This window comes from Cygnus olor, chromosome 2 (genome assembly GCF_009769625.2).
Source record: "Cygnus olor isolate bCygOlo1 chromosome 2, bCygOlo1.pri.v2, whole genome shotgun sequence".
Classification (NCBI taxonomy): domain Eukaryota; kingdom Metazoa; phylum Chordata; class Aves; order Anseriformes; family Anatidae; genus Cygnus; species Cygnus olor.
This window is the reverse complement of record NC_049170.1, coordinates 133,231,741-133,249,273: the sequence shown is the minus strand read 5'-3', so window position 1 is coordinate 133,249,273 and position 17,533 is coordinate 133,231,741. Positions and strand designations below refer to the sequence as shown.

Below are 17,533 nucleotides of genomic sequence, written 5' to 3'. Positions count from 1 at the left end.
TAATGTAGTGCGAGGTACCAATTACTCTCATTAAATGTGGTGTCTTCAAAGCAGCAAATGACATTATCAGAGTCTCTTACCCACTGCTCTTGTTTCTGCTGGCTGCTCACACATGTTCTGCTGGCAGCTATGCGCTTATGTATATGAATTTTTAAAAATATGTCTATTAATAGAGTTATTAAAAGATTTACACATGAAAGAGCACACACATAGTGAAAGAAACATCTGCAAACAAACAAAAAAAAAAAAAGAGAGAGAGAGAGGAAAGCACCACAAATCTTCTTGAGTAATTATCTCAGGCCCAGTAGGAGGTGCTGAGCCAGGCCCTAATTTCCACCAGAGTGTAGCATGCAGTGAAAGGCAGCTGCATAGCACTGGTGTCACATATTCATGGCAAAGCACCACCTACTGTGAGAGGTGAAGTTTGAAAGGGCTTCCTTAGCCAAGGAAATTTAAAGTGTACTTCCACGTGAAGTACACGTACAAAACATATCTTCAAATTAGCAGTGTTCAACATGTATCCTTTTCCTTTTATATTAACCACAGAAAATTTAAGCATCTGTTTACCAGAAAGTAACAGAGGAGGAGTTCATGCAAACCAAATGAGAAGTGGGGCAAGGAAAATCAATTTCTTATCAACTGCAGGGCAAGTAACATTAAACAGATTCACATAGCTTCCAATCAGTACCAAATAACAACATGATTCCTACACTGCAGCGATAAAGCACCAAATTTATGGTAGAGAAGACTTTATCTTGTTTTGGAGAGGTTGTGGAATAGAAGAAATCCCACACAACTTTTGGCTTATCCCTCGAAAGCAGATAGCAGGGGCTTTTCTTATGACATTTCTGTTTTTTTATAAGTATTTTTTTTATAAAATAGCTAATACCCTGAGCAAATACAGCAACAGAAAAGAGTAAGAATTATTTTAAATTCTTTGCATAAAGCTGAAAAACCAATTGTGACATGTTAGCTCAAAATAAGAAAGAATTTCAATACACTGCAGATGGCTGGAGCAAAGGGAATATGTGACATAAAATAAACTGTGATGAGATTACAAAGTATTTCAGAATAGTTTGATTAATCTCCTGTCTAGGGAGTTTTAAGAAATAGAAACTACATAAGACTTAAATTAGAAGAATGATAAACACACACTTCAGACTTCTGCTTTTTCTGTTTTTAATGACTTATCTCCATTTTATCCAATGTTTTATTGCAGAAGCATTTTCACATCCTTAAATTATACCTCCTTGGGCAACGTGATATGTGGTGTGTCTCCAGAAAACTGTGATTCTCAAAAATCCCTGACACACTCCGTTTTTAGTTGCAGCTCCTCCTGTTAAGAATATAAAAGTCAGTTTAAGACTTGAGGAGACATAGTGTTTATTCAAAGATCCCTTTGCAGTATTTTTCACTTCTTCCCTACCCAATATGCTGTTGTACCTCTTTCCTTCTACTTACCTTTGGGAAGATCGTCTCCAGAAATGGGAAATTTCAGGCCTGCTTCACTCTTGGTCTGCTGCTTCTCTTCTTATATAGCCCCATCCCCATGGTATTTGGTATTGAGCTGAAAAACTCTTAAGAAAGCAATACTCTGCTGTACTCCCTGTATTGGGCGCAGCTGGGTTGTGCCAAATTGTGACAATAGCAGTTGTGACCAGTGTGGGAGTAGGCCACCAGCTGCCCTGCACCAGCAACTCCCACTGGCTGGCTCTGACACCAGGGTGAGACACCAGTTGAAAGGTGTTCAGTCTAGGATAAAGAGCAAAATCCATATCCTAGTCTCCACATACAGCAAGTTTAAATGCATGGCCCAGCTGCTTGGCACTCCAAAATGTCCCCAGTTTGCGTAGTCAGATGCTAACAAGTAACTAAGGATGACATTTCAAGTGAGAATAAGCCTAAAGGAGTTGATCAAGGAACACTCTCAGCTAGATATTCTAATTGACTGAGCAGTATGCATAGATCCTATTAAAGCCATAAGTCTCTGTGCACAATGCAAGAGTGCGGGTATTTGAAAATTAAATGTCTTTAAGTCCAAAGAAATGCTTAATGGTGGAACATCAGCTCGGTGTTACTCTCTGAGCCTGAGTAAACACACGGGGGGGGGGGGGGGGGGGGGAGAGGGGCGGGGACACGACACCTTAGTGATGACTGGAGAAACATGACTGGAGAAACTTTAGCAAGAACACCACTGGTTTGTTCCCACTAGGTAAAAAGTATGTATTTTTTTATTATTTCCTAGTAGCTAAAACCCATAAAAAATCATAGATGAAATCAGTTTTCCAAAGATTACGAGCATGAAGTAAACATAATCTCTCCACCTGGACCACCGTATGCATCTTTTTAATATAACTCAGTTACATCCTGTCAACATCTGGATATTACCACATAATAATGACCTCATTTTACTTCACAGGTGGGAAGAACATGCTTTGTATCTCAGTGAATACACAGGATAAGCTCTAGGCCTTCCGTAGTCAGAGCAGAACTTGGTGAAAAGTAATGGTGGGAAGCCATTCCTGTAGAAGGCTATACAGAGCAGGGTGCACCCTGACCTCCTCCGTCTGAAATACCATGTAGACTGCTGGATGCAGCCAGCAATATCGATTGACACAAGCTGGAAGCAACAGCAGTTAACTCATGTATCCACTTACAGTGAATTAAATGATATGAATAAACATTGTGGCCAATAAAGATCCAGTCTTAATGTTTGAATTCTGCTCATATTGTAGAATTGGCACTATTTCTTCTATAGCTTTCCACCACATTAAGCTCTTCTCCTTTTGTTTTAATTAGCACACAGAAGACAACACCTCAAGGATTCCAAACAAATGAGTATGCTGATGCCCAGCTTCAAGAGATTGTCAGAAAAATGCGGGAAAGGGCCACAGTCTATAAGGAAAAGCTGAAAGACCCTGTGCTGTCCTCCCCTGAAGGCAGTCCTACAGCTTGTAAGTGACTCTAGAATATATGAAATAGCTGTGTATTTGTTGAGTTTAAAGATGAAGATTATTTTGTGGGAACAGAAAATGCTGTGATAACATTTTTTGGTAAGTATAGCAAACTTCACATGTTTACCCATTGAAATTAATCACTTTGTGCCTGCTGGAGTCAAGCCACCTGTAATAGTTTACAATAAGCCAGGTCCTTGGTACAAAATCCCTTTAAACCCCATCACTGAAACATCCGTGGAGAAAATCTTGGGCAATCAAGTCTAGAATCATGTCTGTCAAGCAGTTTTATATATTTTAAATTAAATCCTAGATACCTTTATTCATTGGGATGAATCTGAAACATATGAGGAAACATATCTATCTTACAAGTAAATATAGGTCAATCTGAGATTAGATCTGTTGTGTAAAAGTAAATAAAATTTTAACCATGGCAGCAAACTTCCAGACACACTGAGAACTCTAGGTATGTGTTTCAAATAGAGCAAACTCGTGAAATTCATTAAATATTGACTTTTGATAAAATATGAAACATCAAACAAATACAATGTTGTTACTCTTTATAGGAAAGTTTAACTTCATTTCTTTTTCACAAAGAATTGAGTGTGGTGATTTGATATTCTGCCATTTAGAGAAGCTGTTTAGTGTTTACCCATTTTTTAATAAGATAGAAAAAACAGAGCTTGACATCTTATAAACTGTACCAGCTAATAAAGGAATTCCATTTTTTTAAAATAATACTTTGCTCATTTACCTCTTTTGTCCTCTTTGTAAAACTTAAAATCATTTATTTCTCAAATGACTATAGTTCCATTTCATCAATTTGCTGCTAAGACTGTGTATCCTATTCAGACGTAAAGCCACCAGAATTAAGGGGACAAAAAGTTATCTAAGATAAAGATGGAAGAACAGGGCTCAAAGGAGTGCCACAAGGCTTTGTAAGCATATAAATGTAGAAAACCATAGGCTTCCCATTAGTTTCACCTAACCATAGGCTTCCCATTAGTTTCACCTACTGCATCTTGCATATCAGATCTCAGGTGAGGGGAGAGATCAGCCCATGGCACATACATCTTTTCTTATCTCCGTCCTAACTATGCATTATTTGCAACAATCATGTAAAGAGAAATGCCCAGGTGAATTAATGAATGCTGAATTATGAATTACCTTTTTTTCTTGTTGGTGTTTTATAGCATTGGTTGTGGGCACTGTCCAAGGAAATGCAATAACATATATTGCACTCTTTAACATGAAGTGCCCTGTTTGTGATAGCAGACATGCACGATTATATCAGTGGTTATTTTATTCAAATCTGGTTTCTAATACACTCAATATTGTAAGGAATTGTAGCTTTAGTCACTCCCAAGTGTTTTTAGAAGAGTTTTTAACATGATGAAGTTCTTGTATATGTTAATAGAGGGTGTAGTAATTAAACGACTGTTAAAAGGTCACTTGTTGTGATATTCTATTTTCACTAGCACCATCAAAAACGAAGCCTCCACCCCCACCAAAAGATGAAAAAAAGGAAGAAAAGAAAGAGGAAGCAGAAGCAAAGCCAGAGGAGGATCACTACTGTGATATGCTCTGCTGTAAATTCAAAAAAACACCGCTGAAAAAGTACATGACCTATCTACAACTACCAGACAGCATAGACTCATACACAGGTAAATTAAAACTGTAAATTTAAATATTTAATATTATTAAATTATTTAAATTTAAATAGAATGGAGTAAAGGATTGCTGAAGTGACTCAGTATTATATGGTACCTACAAGCCACAGCAAGATCCACGTTCCTGTTTACAGTTCAGAGGGATACATAGATCCAGCCCTCAAGAACTTTCCTTCCAAACAGGGAAAAGCCATGAAAACTGACAACAGTAGTAAGGATATGACAGTGTGATTTTGTAAGTGCCATGAAGCTGATATATAAAACAACCACGATCAAACCTGATGACTCTTGATCTAGAATTTGTCCCATTCATTAAGGCCAAATAATTATTCTGTCAGTTATAGTATGCATAACAAAACATTTTGAGCTTTTTGAGATACGTTAAATTCTGTATGCTCTCATAAACTTTTTTTTTCCCTTTTGCTTATTCATTGCGTGATTCCTCTTTTCAACATGTGTGACTATGAGCCTGTGCTACTGAATAAGGGAGAATGATAGGTTGCTCTGGGCAGAAAGGTTCCCAGAGGCTTCACTAGAATAAGTATATCTAAAAGAATGAAAACAGATTTTAATTTCATGCCTGTAAATTGACTGTTTTGTCTTTCAGATCGACGTTATGTAGCATGGCTCATGCTTGTGACAGTTGCCTATAACTGGAATTGCTGGTTTATCCCCCTTCGCTTTGTGTTTCCATATCAAACCTCAAGTAATACAATATATTGGGTTGCCATAGACATCATCTGTGATATCTGCTACCTGTGTGACCTGCTGGTTTTCCAGCCCCGAGTGCAATTTTTAAAAGGTGGAGATATAATAGTAAGTATTGGAAGTGGGATTTCCACAAGTAGGGGGTATGTGTTGAAGTACATTCTAGAAATTGCTTATAATCTGATACACGTTTCCTACTATGTCAAATCTAAACAACATTTTAGTTATCAAAGTATACCTATATTCTTCTTCACTGATATTCTATTATCCTATTTTGGAATAAGGAAACATATTTATTGCCTACATTCTGGACAAGTGAATTCTACATACAAAAGTCCTTAAAAAAGAAAAGCAGGTTAGAAAACAACAGATACAAGCAGCCAGAACACGTATAAAACTCTTTCTTACCAGGAGTAAATTGGTGCAGCTTCACTGGAACCAGTGATTATATGACTATGTACTCATACGTGTATGTATGCATTTGTATGTTTGTGTGAGACTTTCGGTTTTCTATTCATATTGTGCAGGAATTGTAGTTGAAGACAGTGCCCATTCTGCTATGGATGGACAGGATATAAGCACTATGTTACAGATTGTGAGATTATATTTTTTTGCCTACATCTGAACAAATCCCAGTAATTTCAAGATATATTCAAAAACATTTGATTTTTGTGTGTGTGTTTGTTGGTTTTGTTTGTTTGGTTTTTGCTGGTGGTGGTTTTGGTTTTGTTTTTTTTTTTTTTTTTTTTTCCTGGGGCTGTATATATATAAATATATATATATAGTGTATATATATGCAATTTTGCTTTTTGCTACTGTTTTATCTTTTTAGAGAATAGTACAAAATAAAACTATAAGCAAATGCCTGTAAAAAGGTAAAGATTTGCCCTTAACATATGAAAAGGACATACAGAACATGCCCTTTTCTTTAAAATCTTCCCTGCTTTTGATTCTTTAAGTTCTTATAGAAGAAAACTTAAAGTGAAAAAAAAAAAAAAGTTTAGATAACTTCAGCGTGACATTATTGTGCCCAACAGACTGAAAATTCAAAATTATGTATCCTCATAAGTAATTTGGAACTAGCTTTAGTTCAGTGCTTTTATGCAGAATTTTACGCATCCAAGATATTACTAATACCTTTACAGAGGAATCTCAGATAGAACTATGTAAATATAGTTTGGATAGATATTAAATTCAGTGCAGTGTAATGTATTTTTGTATGCCTAGCCACTCAAAAAAATGGTAATCTTGCTGAAATCCTAGAAAACTCAAGTTTTATGAACAAGGTTAAAAATTTAATGTAGGAAGCTTACCTTTTCACAGAATCACAGAATCATCTAGGTTGGAAGAGACCTCCAAGATCATCTAGTCCAACCTCTGACCTAACACTAACAAGACCTCCACTAAACCATATCACTAAGGGCTACATCTAAACGTCTTTTAAAGACCTCCAGGGATGGCGACTCATCCACTTCCCTGGGCAGCCCATTCCAATGCCTAACAACCCTTTCAGTAACGAAGTTCTTCCTAATATCCAACCTAAACCCCCACTGGCGCAACTTTAGCCCATTCCCCCTCGTCCTGTCACCAGGCACGTGGGAGAATAGACCAACCCCCACCTCTCTACAGGCTCCTTTAAGGTACCTATAGAGAGCGATGAGGTCTCCCCTGAGCCTCCTCTTCTCCAGGCTAAACAACCCCAGCTCCCTCAACCGCTCCTCATAAGACTTGTTCTCCAGACCCCACACCAGCTTCATTGCCCTTCTGTGGACTCTCTCGAGCACCTCCATGTCCTTCTTGTAGCGAGGGGCCCAAAACTGAACACAGTACTCGAGGTGCAGCCTCACCAGAGCCGAGTACAGGGGGACAATCGCCTCCCTAGACCTGCTGGCCACACTGCTTCTTATACAAGCCAGGATGCTGTTGGCCTTCTTGGCCACCTGAGCACACTGCTGGCTCATATTCAGCCGACTATCAACCAGTACTCCCAGGTCCTTCTCGGCCAGGCAGCTTTCCAACCACTCATCTCCCAGCCTGTAGCACTGCTTGGGGTTGTTGCGCCCCAGATGCAGGACCCGGCACTTGGCCTTGTTGAACTTCATACAAGTTGACCTCAGCCCATCGGTCCAGCCTATCCAGATCCTCCTGCAGAGCCTTCCTTCCCTCGGGCAGATCGATACACGCACCTAACTTGGTGTCATCTGCAAACTTACTGAGGGTGCACTCGGTCCCCTCATCCAGGTCATCGATAAAGATATTAAAGAGGACGGGCCGCAGCACTGAGCCCTGGGGGACTCCACTAGTAACCGGCCTCCAACTGGATTTGGCTCCATTCACCACAACTCTTTGAGCCCGGCCATCCAGCCAGTTTTTAACCCAACAAAGCGTACGCCAGTCCAAGCCACAATTTTATTTCCCTTGAAATTGTTTGTACAATTCAAAGATTTTAGTGGGTGAAGAAATCATCTACCGCCTGATCTCTTGCATTGAGTTTAATGCTTAAAATGATAATAGTGAAAAGTCCTTAAGATTTTGAGGCTATTTTTAAAGTGTCCTTGGTATAAATTCAGTAAGTATAATAATAGATACATTTCTTTAGATACTTGTCATTAGCCTTTCTTATTAAGGTATTAGCATCAGTTCCTATGGAGAGTAATTTAAAAATAAATAGCTAATCATTACTAATGAATGCAGCGTTGATTATTATAATGCTAATAATGTTAGCAAGTTAATGCCAGCTTTCAATGAGCTAGTTTTGTACAGCACCACCAGAAACATTCTCTTGGAACCATTAAAGTCAAAAGGAGCATTTGGCCCCAAAATTGAAGGGTGTTAGGTCAAGGATCAGCCAGCACCGAGACCTCAAGAGGGAAGGTTTGTGTGAAAATATAGCATACTTTTTTAGACCAAGAGCCAGACTTGGATAAAAAACAGATAAACCCCAAACCTGATTTTTTCAAGCAGGTCTAATAAAATCTGGTCTAAGGTAAATTGGTCTAATAAAAATACTACTTCCTACAGATATTTCTCCATTCATACTTTTAAGCCACTGTTAATATAAATGCTATCATCCTTATTATCAGAAGAGTATTATTACTGCAGAATAGCAGAGCTCATTCTTGACATGCTGTTCTTGACTATCCCTTTTTCTCCTTTCATCATCACTGTAGTCAGACAAAGTGGAAATGAAGAAATTCTACCACAGCTCTATGAAGTTTCGGGTAAGTAGATCCTGTGTTACTGGTGTCATACTGTAGCTTCTGGTTGTAGGATTCCATGGGATCTTTTCATTCCCTGAGAAGCACTGTTGATTTTAAAAAGTCAGCAGAAAGTGCTGAGTTGATGGAATGTCAGTTCTCACCATCTGAAGCTGGTGTTGCTGTCCTCATAAAGAGTGTTTAATTGTAAAACATAATAATTATAAATGCAATTCCAAATAATACGAAGTAATAATAATTGAACAAAATGAAATTAATAAAATTCTTATTTTGGATGAATTTGTGCAAGGCCATCCCCATACAAACTGAAAGACAACAGCATAGTTTGCCAGGAGTACATTAAACAAAATAAAAAGTTTTAATTAGACGATAACTCTATTCAGTGAACTCTATGAAGTACCTGATGTTAGTGAATATGCCAGTGCTCACACAAGAAAATAGAAATTTGAAGCAACGTTTCTGATGCTCATAGTACTTTCTAAAATCAAAAGAAAAATTTTAGAAATGATTTAGAATAATTGTTCATTTTTTTCCAAAATATTGGATTTATCAACAGAGGGAAGGTAGTCTGTTGAATTCCTGATACACATGCAGTTCTGTGACACTGAGCCTGCATCTCTGAAAACACGTTTTTTGCTATCTCTTTTATATATACTTTTGCACCTGTCTTATTTTGGAGCTGAAATTTGTCTCAGTGATTGCAACATTGCATTATCTATATGCCTGAAGGTAAGCTATCCAAAAGTGCTTTCAGGATATTAAAGCCCAAATAAACACTTCACAGCAAAATTAGCAGAAGAGAGTCAAACTAAATTTGAAAGAATGAAATGGATACGTACAGTTTTATTTTAGGTTCACTCTTGAAATATGTTTAGTGCTCTTGATTTCTACAGAAACTAATGGAAGCTGAATGTTCTCACTACATGCAAGATATAGATATTAACTGGGAATTAGTCAAATGATTAAGTACCAATTAACAGTTACTGGTATTAAAGCACCTCTGACTAATCTTTGCTTCTTCTTAAACATGTGTCTGAGAGAGGGAGAGAGGCCGTAGAAGGCTGTTTGTCCTCAGTCAAGTTTTTGGCTCGGTTTCCTTTTTTTCACAGAGTTCTGGAATTAACTGTAGCTTCTTTGCATGGAATTAAAGGGCAGTGTTGCTGCCAATGTGAGTTGCATCTCTCAGGGCAGAGACATTTCTGATTACAGTGAGATGAAGCCCACAGTTCCATGTTCCTTTTGTATTCCCAAAAGTTATCGGTAACAGAGAAAAGCATCTCAAGACACAAATCTTTAGGCAAAGCCAAGTTTCCTGCAGCATTCCTTCTTTGCACAGTATTCTTAGAAAGAATAAAGTAGGCAGATAAGTAATCATACAATTGGTGGACTGTGGAGAGATGTTCAAAATCTTAGTGGGGAAGTAGAAGCATCCAAATACAACAGAAACCAGTATTATACATAAATATTTTTAAGTTCCTATGATCCTATGATGAATCTTTTGTATGAAACACACGGATTTTGCCAGTTGCAAACAAGGAGTCTAATTCACTGTGATCCCCCAGATTGCTTTAGGCAGCCTGGCCTTAAAAGCTGTAGAAGTTCCTATGAGGTGCTTTTTGCACCCCCATTTACCAGCCACATGCCTACCATTTCAGTCTTGTCAGAACCATAATTGAAATAACAGAATGTATTAATAGTCAAATATCTGAGATACTGTTAATAATCCCCATGAAACAGAAGAAAATATCAGACACAAGGGACTTAAAAGTAGGGCAAAGCAAAGCTGTTGGTGTTTTCAGAGATAATCTTGCCTGCTAGTACTTTGGAAGTTATGGGCATAGCATGCTGACTGTTCAAATTTTATACTCAATCATGGTTCAATCTAAGTAGGTTTTTGACAGCAAATAAATGCATTATGATTATTTTGAAATCTCTTTCTCTGCTCTTCAACAGCTCGATGTGATATCAGTATTGCCATTTGAAGTTTTATCTATCTTCTTTGGATTTAACCCAGCATTTAGAGCAAATAGAATGCTAAAGGTAAGATCTGTGTTAGTAATAGATGGCTAACAACACATAAATGCTTCTAAATCCCAGTGAAAATATGTTTATAATACTTAGGAATATGGAGCTTAGAAAATGAAAAATATCTTCAGGAATCTTCTGAGTCTAAGCCACATCAGTATACAAACAGAAAAAAAAAAAAAAGAAAAAGAAAAAGAAAAAAAATATATTATCTAGCCAACTGAAGCCATTATTCTCTTATTTTTCTTGTAGCTTTCTTGTAATAAAAAAGCTGTTTTGTGATTAAGAAAGATTTGTTTCCATTATTTAAATTAGATTAATCTTAAATAAACTGTTTAGTTTTCAAACATCAAAAATATTCATTTAAGATCACTAATTAATGCCAACGTATTTTCTCCTTCTGTTGGTAATGTCAGGTGCTTAAAAGCAAAGGTGGAAATTTTAATGACAACGTAAGCTGTACACAGCACATTTAACAAGCATAAACCCACTTTTGTTATTGAGTCCAAAGACACGGAGTGTGCAGTGGACGGGCTGAGATGTGGTTAGACAACATCCCTCTCCCTTTATTTCACAGTACCTAACAGGCCTCAATATGTTCCCCACATGTGAGCACAGTCTCTCTCTGAACTCTCTGTGCTATATGGTAGCCTCTGTGCTGCTATTCCTTTGACCAGTTTAACGGTTAAATGCTACCTCAGAGCCATATTATTTTTCTCTCTCTTCTTTTGTAAAACTACCTCTGCATGACTCACCATCAAAATACTGTGTCTGCAAAACCAAAGCAATTATTGATAGTCATGTATAACAAGGTGAATGTCTTTTCTACTTTCAAACTATTTATGAAACTGCACTTGATATGGAGCAGTATGTTGACAAAGAAATGGCTTTCATTTAAAGTTGGAAGAAGCGACAAGAACTCTAAGAATAAAATGAGGGTGCTCTTCACTTCAGTCTTCAACAAAACTTCATACTTCCATAAATCAGGACCAAAACAGTATGAAAGAATAAAATGTTAAACTGTACTTGGTATTAGTCAAACAGATGTGTACTGAACAACAACAAAAATGTATGTGGGAATATTATCATAGAGTCATAGAATCATATAATATCTCAAGTTGGAAGGGGCCCACAAGGATCATCAAGTCCAACTCCTGGGTCTACAGAGAATCACCCAAAAATCAGATCATGTGTCTTAGAACATTGTCCAAATGCTTCTTGAACTCTGGCAGGTTCAGTGCTATGACCACTTCTCTGGGGAGCCTGTCCCAGTGCCCGACCACCCTCTAGGTGCTGAACCTTTCCCTGACACCCAGCCTGACCCTCCCCTGTCCCAGCTCCATGCCGTTCCCTCGGATCCTGTCGCTGCCCCCAGAGAGCAGAGCTCAGCGCCTGCCCCTCCGCTCCCCTCGTGAGGGAGCTGCAGGCCGCCATGAGGCCTCCCCTCAGCCTGCTCTGCTCTGGGCTGAACAAACCAAGATTTTGTTTGGGGCTAAAGGTGAACTAGAAATTATTAACAGGAGGAATTTGATACAGCAGCAATTATTACTATGTAATCGTATATGTGGTTGTTGATACATATGAGCACTTACTGAATAGTCACTGGAATTTCAGAAAAAGAAAAAAAAAAAAAAAGATTTTTATAGCTGTAATGCTTCTGATAAAGCTGCCTAACCAGTTATATCCATTTGAAGAAGTAGAAGTCAATTATCAACATCAGTCTGACCTAAACAGCAAGGTTATCTCTATAATCAGATTAATGGACACTCCACACCCAAAACAATGTTTTACTCAATTTTTATCTTTGCTTTGCAGTTCACCTCTAGATTGGTGTTTAAAGAAAGTCAGACTGCTGAAAAATCCATTATTTTCAAAATGTGTATGTGAACTAATAACAGTACTACTAGAAAAATATGTGGTGAAAGATAATGATTGGATTACTTTCACTTATTTTCCATTCAGCATAACACATTCTTTGAGTTTAATGATCGTTTGGAAGCTATTCTGGACAAAGCATACATCTACAGGTATGTGCTTATTAAATCCTTGTGGAATGCAAAGCTTGGCACAGAATGCCTTTCATTCAACGTCATAAGTTGTCAGTGAAGCACTGGACGGTATATCTTTGTCGGCACAGTATGGTACATTTTAACTGTTCAATTTAAGATCTTTTTTAATATCTCTTTGTCTTTATTGTAATCATTAAAATAATAAATGTAAAGCTTCATTCATCTATGAAGTCCTGTTCAGTTCAGCTGGCCTGCTTGAGTGCAAAGGCTACTTTCATGCAAAATATTCACCACACTGAGGCTTCTGTCAAAATTTAACTGATCGGAACAATCAGAAAGAAGTTTCTTTAGTGAAAGAGCTAAAGAACAGCTTCTTTAGGTTCCTAGCAGTGCCAAATCCTCAGTGGCTGTTTATTTGTACTTTATAAAAGTTATGAGCTTGAGCCTATATCAACATTTTTCTTCAAACATGCTCTCACCATGAACCTGGCATATACAGAAACTTGATCCTCCACTACATTGACTAAACTTGGAATGAGAATCAACTCAGTATGGCTCTCAAACAGTGATTATAATTGATGTCTACTGCACTATGTTCTCACCTTCTGTATTCACCAAAAGAATTTTGGTTCCAACTCAGGCAGCCCATGGACACGGGTATGGCAAATTTCATAGGTCCCTCAGCAGTCACTGCTGCAGCTAGGACCTGATCAGCCTATCTGCTCTATTACCATTATTGTCATTTACTGACAAACATTGTCAACAGCCTTAATTTATCCTGTTCAGTTCTTACACCAACAGATTTCTTTCCCTGTCCCAGTCCTGGGGCAAAATCTTTCTCCTGTGTGCTGCTGCATCATAAATACCATCTTATTAAAATACGATTACCAACTTATTTCAGAGAGTATTGCACTTAAATGGTAGTCTTTGTATTCGTACATTACAAATGAGATATTTCATGTGATTTAAAAATTCAAAAAGGAGGTTGAAACATCATGTTTCATGTTTTCAGATACCTGTGAAATAAAAGACCTTAGAAGTCTGAAAGTTCTGCTAAAGTATTTATGAGATGCTGTCCTTCTAAAAGCTTATTCATATGTTACCCTCTCCTTTCACTTATTGAGGAGTTTTCTCTTTTTTAAGGTTTTTGTTTGTTTGTTTGTTTGTTTTTAAGTCTTGTTGGTACAAGAGTAGGCTTCTCTGAATTTCCACAAGGTGAAGAAATTGCTTTTCAGTTTCTCAGTGGGCCTGGACGGATTCACTTCTCAAATTCACCAGTTTGAGTTTGTAGGCATACAGCTAGAAAAAGTTACTATACCATTATGGCAGATTAAGGACGTGCCTAGAGAAATACAACATATATTGTAGCAAGGGCTTCCAGAACCTTTACTCAGGCCTCAGGAGTACACCTGCATGGACTGAAACAAGTGCACTAGTCCTAGCATGGTCAATTTTGCAATATTACTAGCTCAAATCAGCTATCTGCTGTTTTCAACAGCTTGCAGCCCTAAACAGAGCTATCCTGAAAGTGCATCAACATTTCAACAGAGAAGTGATATTCAGTTGCTAGCATCCTAAACAGTGCCAGTAGGTAGATGGCTCGGTGGCATGGAGTAGCAAAGGAGGTCATGTAACAGCACCTGAAGAACAAGCAAAGGAGACCATAATACAGAAGCAACCACAGAAACATTATCTCCCATTAACTTAATTTATAGTCCCAAGTTAATTAGACCTTATTAAATTTGCATATAACCACCCTCTCAGTTACTATGCGCTGTGAACTGCATTGTATTCTGGCTGTAGCAGATGTAGCCATTATGGAACAGCCTCCCTGTGTTTAGGCAAGTCCTATACTTTTCCTCCCTATTTATCCTTTGGATACATGAACGTTTGAACAGAGAGCTAAATCCAGATCTTCCTTTTGATCCCCATGCACTGGACAGAGGATACACAATGAGATCATTACTGTATTAAACAGGAAGCCGCTCAGTTCGTAAGTAGTTCATCATCGGTGTTCTTTGAAGAACTGGCCATAAGCATTATAACTGGGATTAGGAATGATATAACTCCTGCTGTAGCCACTAAATCACACTATTTAGCAAATCTACTGTAGGCTTCCTAGCAAAGCTCTTGCAAAGCATTTCATTTCTGACCTCAGACGTTCCTTGGCTTTAGTTCACCAGTTCAGAGCCTATCTTGAACGGCGTTTGACAAACACATAATTTTGTACCCTCTAGCCTCATTAATATAGCTTCAGATTTCTGTAAATATTCATAGCCAGTAAAAGAGGTGGATTATGAAGTTCTCAGGAAATCATAATTTAAAAAATGATCCTGTGTCAAATACTCAAGGAAAGATATTTATTTGACCTTGGACAAACATCAGAGACAAGGTTTTTTTTGGCCAGCTATTTTTTTTCACAGAGTCAATACAGGTGGGGAGCTACTTAGTGTATGCTTAGTATATACATTATTGACACAAAAAGCAAAGGGTGCCGTATTAAAAGGAGGGAAAACTATACATTTTTAACAGGAATTTAATCATTTGCTATTTGGAATCTGTTGACTTTTATAGGGTCATTCGAACAACTGGATACTTACTGTTTATCTTGCACATTAATGCATGCTTGTATTATTGGGCTTCAGACTATGAAGGACTTGGCAGCACTAGATGGGTGTACGATGGCCAAGGAAACATGTAAGTCCTTTTCTCTCGCAATTAGTTTTTGTTGATTTGCTCCTCCCTGAATCCCTCTCCCTTTCCCATGACTTTGTTTACAGGTTATGCCCTTACTTTACAAGTACTTGCATAGCTACCTTTTAGTACCATGACTGCTGATTAGCAGCTTTCATTACTAGCGCATATCTGGGGGGCAGGTGCAGTGAATAATTGGTTTAGTACTTTCAGCTTTTATAGGTTTATGAGTCAGTACTAAGCAGTAACTTAATTAAACATTTAGAAAGCATCAACGATCATAAATTAAACTCACTGATTGCTTATGCACATGGGAACTGTTAGAAGGATGACAGAACAATACCTTAAAGGAATCAGAGGCACCAATCTTTTTCTGCCACACAGCACTGTCATTAAAATCCAACATTTTATTCCCACTTAGCAGCGTTGTGATTGGTCTAAAAAAAAATTCTACTGACTTTCTCTGATCTTTGGAAAAGGACATGCTTAACCAGGTGCCAAGGGGTGTCCCCAGTAGGAAGGAGTGGATATTGGCACGCTTTTCACAAACTCCTTATGACAGAAAAAGTCTGGATGCCATCATTAAGATGAGGGAGAGGAAACAACAGAAAATAAGCAGTCATATATTCTGGGTGTAGTTATACAAAAACATATCTAGTATGTTCAGATGTATGAAAGAACTTACATTTCTTTCAAAGACCACAAAATAGTTAAAGCCCCAGAAGCACAATTTGTTCATTAATTATGTTATTTGCAAAACTGCATATAATATACTGCTGCTAACATAAAACACCTTTAAACAACTTTTCACGCTTCTCTTTTAATAGTTTGGAGACATGCTCTTCTTTTTTGTAATTTTGTCAGACTTCAGAAGTTTGATATGAAGTCACTGTTTTGAAGGGTAAGAAAATAACCTTTAGAGTAAAACACACTTTGTGTAAAGTAGCATTGATTTTTAATAGCTAATGTTCTCTCTCAAAAAATAAAATAAAATAACATGGCTGAAGTTTTCACGCACCACTAAAATACGCAGCTGGAATATTATAACCAGACATGCAAGCAGGCTCATGGAGCTCAGTGGGACCACTTATGTAAGTAAACTTGTACACAGGTATTTATTCACAGGATCAAGTATTCTAGAAATCTGTCAAGAAAAATGCATAATGAATTTCCTTTATAGCAATTTCAGTTAATGTCATTCTTGGGAATACTTGTCTTGTAATTAAAAAATAAGTTAACTAAGACTAAGCACCTGAAGGCTCTGAAAATAAAGAGCTTACACAGTGTTCAAGTTTTTAATGTGAGAACAGCCAAAAAAAAAAAAAAAAAAAAGACAGAAAAGTCTTCCTGTTTTTCATGGGCAAAATTCAAAATTATTTTACTTTGCATTAATGCAAAAAATTGGTAGAAATTATTTACTGGCTTGACCACAGACAATACAGTTGTGCCCAGAGGCAACGGTCATGTTTTTTAATGTTTTGTGGTACCTTTCTGTGAAGAAGCAAAAACATTTTGAAAACGATGTCACACTGGTATCAAATGGGATTTATGGCAGAATTTATTATTAATAGTAATAATAAACTGATAACTTAAGTCATTACACTGAGATGTTGAAATAAAATATACATAAGAATATATTCATGTATGCTTCATTAATCCATTAATCTACCTCATCTGACATTAGTATGAAATTATTCTTTTGCTTCTACCTAATTTATACGGTATAAGATCCCAGGTACATGGAAACTCAAGCGGTATCCCAAGCTGAGCTGAATCTCATAAAGTATAACCTGTTAGCCTTCTAACAGCAAATGGCTTTTGTATAGGTTAGTCATCAAATCAAAGACTAAGGCAAGACATGTCTGTTTGTCAAATATTTGGAAATTTTTGACAGAGAGTCAGAGTATGAAAACCAGTTATTATTGGAGATGCAGTTTGAAATTAAACATGTCAGAAAATATACTTCAAGGTATATATTTTTCTTTGTTCTTGGTTGTTCCTATTTTCCAATCTGAGAAAAATATATCAGAATAAGTGTCCAGAACTGCAGTATATATTATGGTAGAGCAATAATTTCCTTTCACACAGCAGTCAGAGGGGCAGATATTTGAAGTAAAATATTCCATTGTTCTCATCTAGAATGGGAATGTGTTCAGAAAGAAGATAAAAAAAACATGGCTTCTTAGCTAATTAAAAAAAGTCAGACAGCATTTTGACAAATGAAACAAAACTGTAGCAGTCTCCGATTACACTGA

At 37.3% G+C, this 17,533-nt stretch overlaps 1 protein-coding gene across 1 annotated transcript in view; it reads left to right on the top strand.

The window, feature by feature from the left end:
* Positions 1 to 2,875: 2,875 nt before the first annotated feature.
* The window catches only part of CNGB3 (cyclic nucleotide gated channel subunit beta 3), a 39,602-nt gene continuing 24,944 nt past the window's right edge, over positions 2,876 to 17,533 (top strand). The window contains exons 1-8 of the mRNA XM_040547777.1: positions 2,876 to 2,954; positions 4,148 to 4,290; positions 4,402 to 4,618; positions 5,232 to 5,444; positions 8,507 to 8,553; positions 10,504 to 10,590; positions 12,538 to 12,602; positions 15,159 to 15,281. Of these exons, the coding sequence (XP_040403711.1) occupies positions 2,876 to 2,954; positions 4,148 to 4,290; positions 4,402 to 4,618; positions 5,232 to 5,444; positions 8,507 to 8,553; positions 10,504 to 10,590; positions 12,538 to 12,602; positions 15,159 to 15,281 (974 nt within the window). The remainder of the gene's footprint in view (positions 2,955 to 4,147; positions 4,291 to 4,401; positions 4,619 to 5,231; positions 5,445 to 8,506; positions 8,554 to 10,503; positions 10,591 to 12,537; positions 12,603 to 15,158; positions 15,282 to 17,533) is intronic.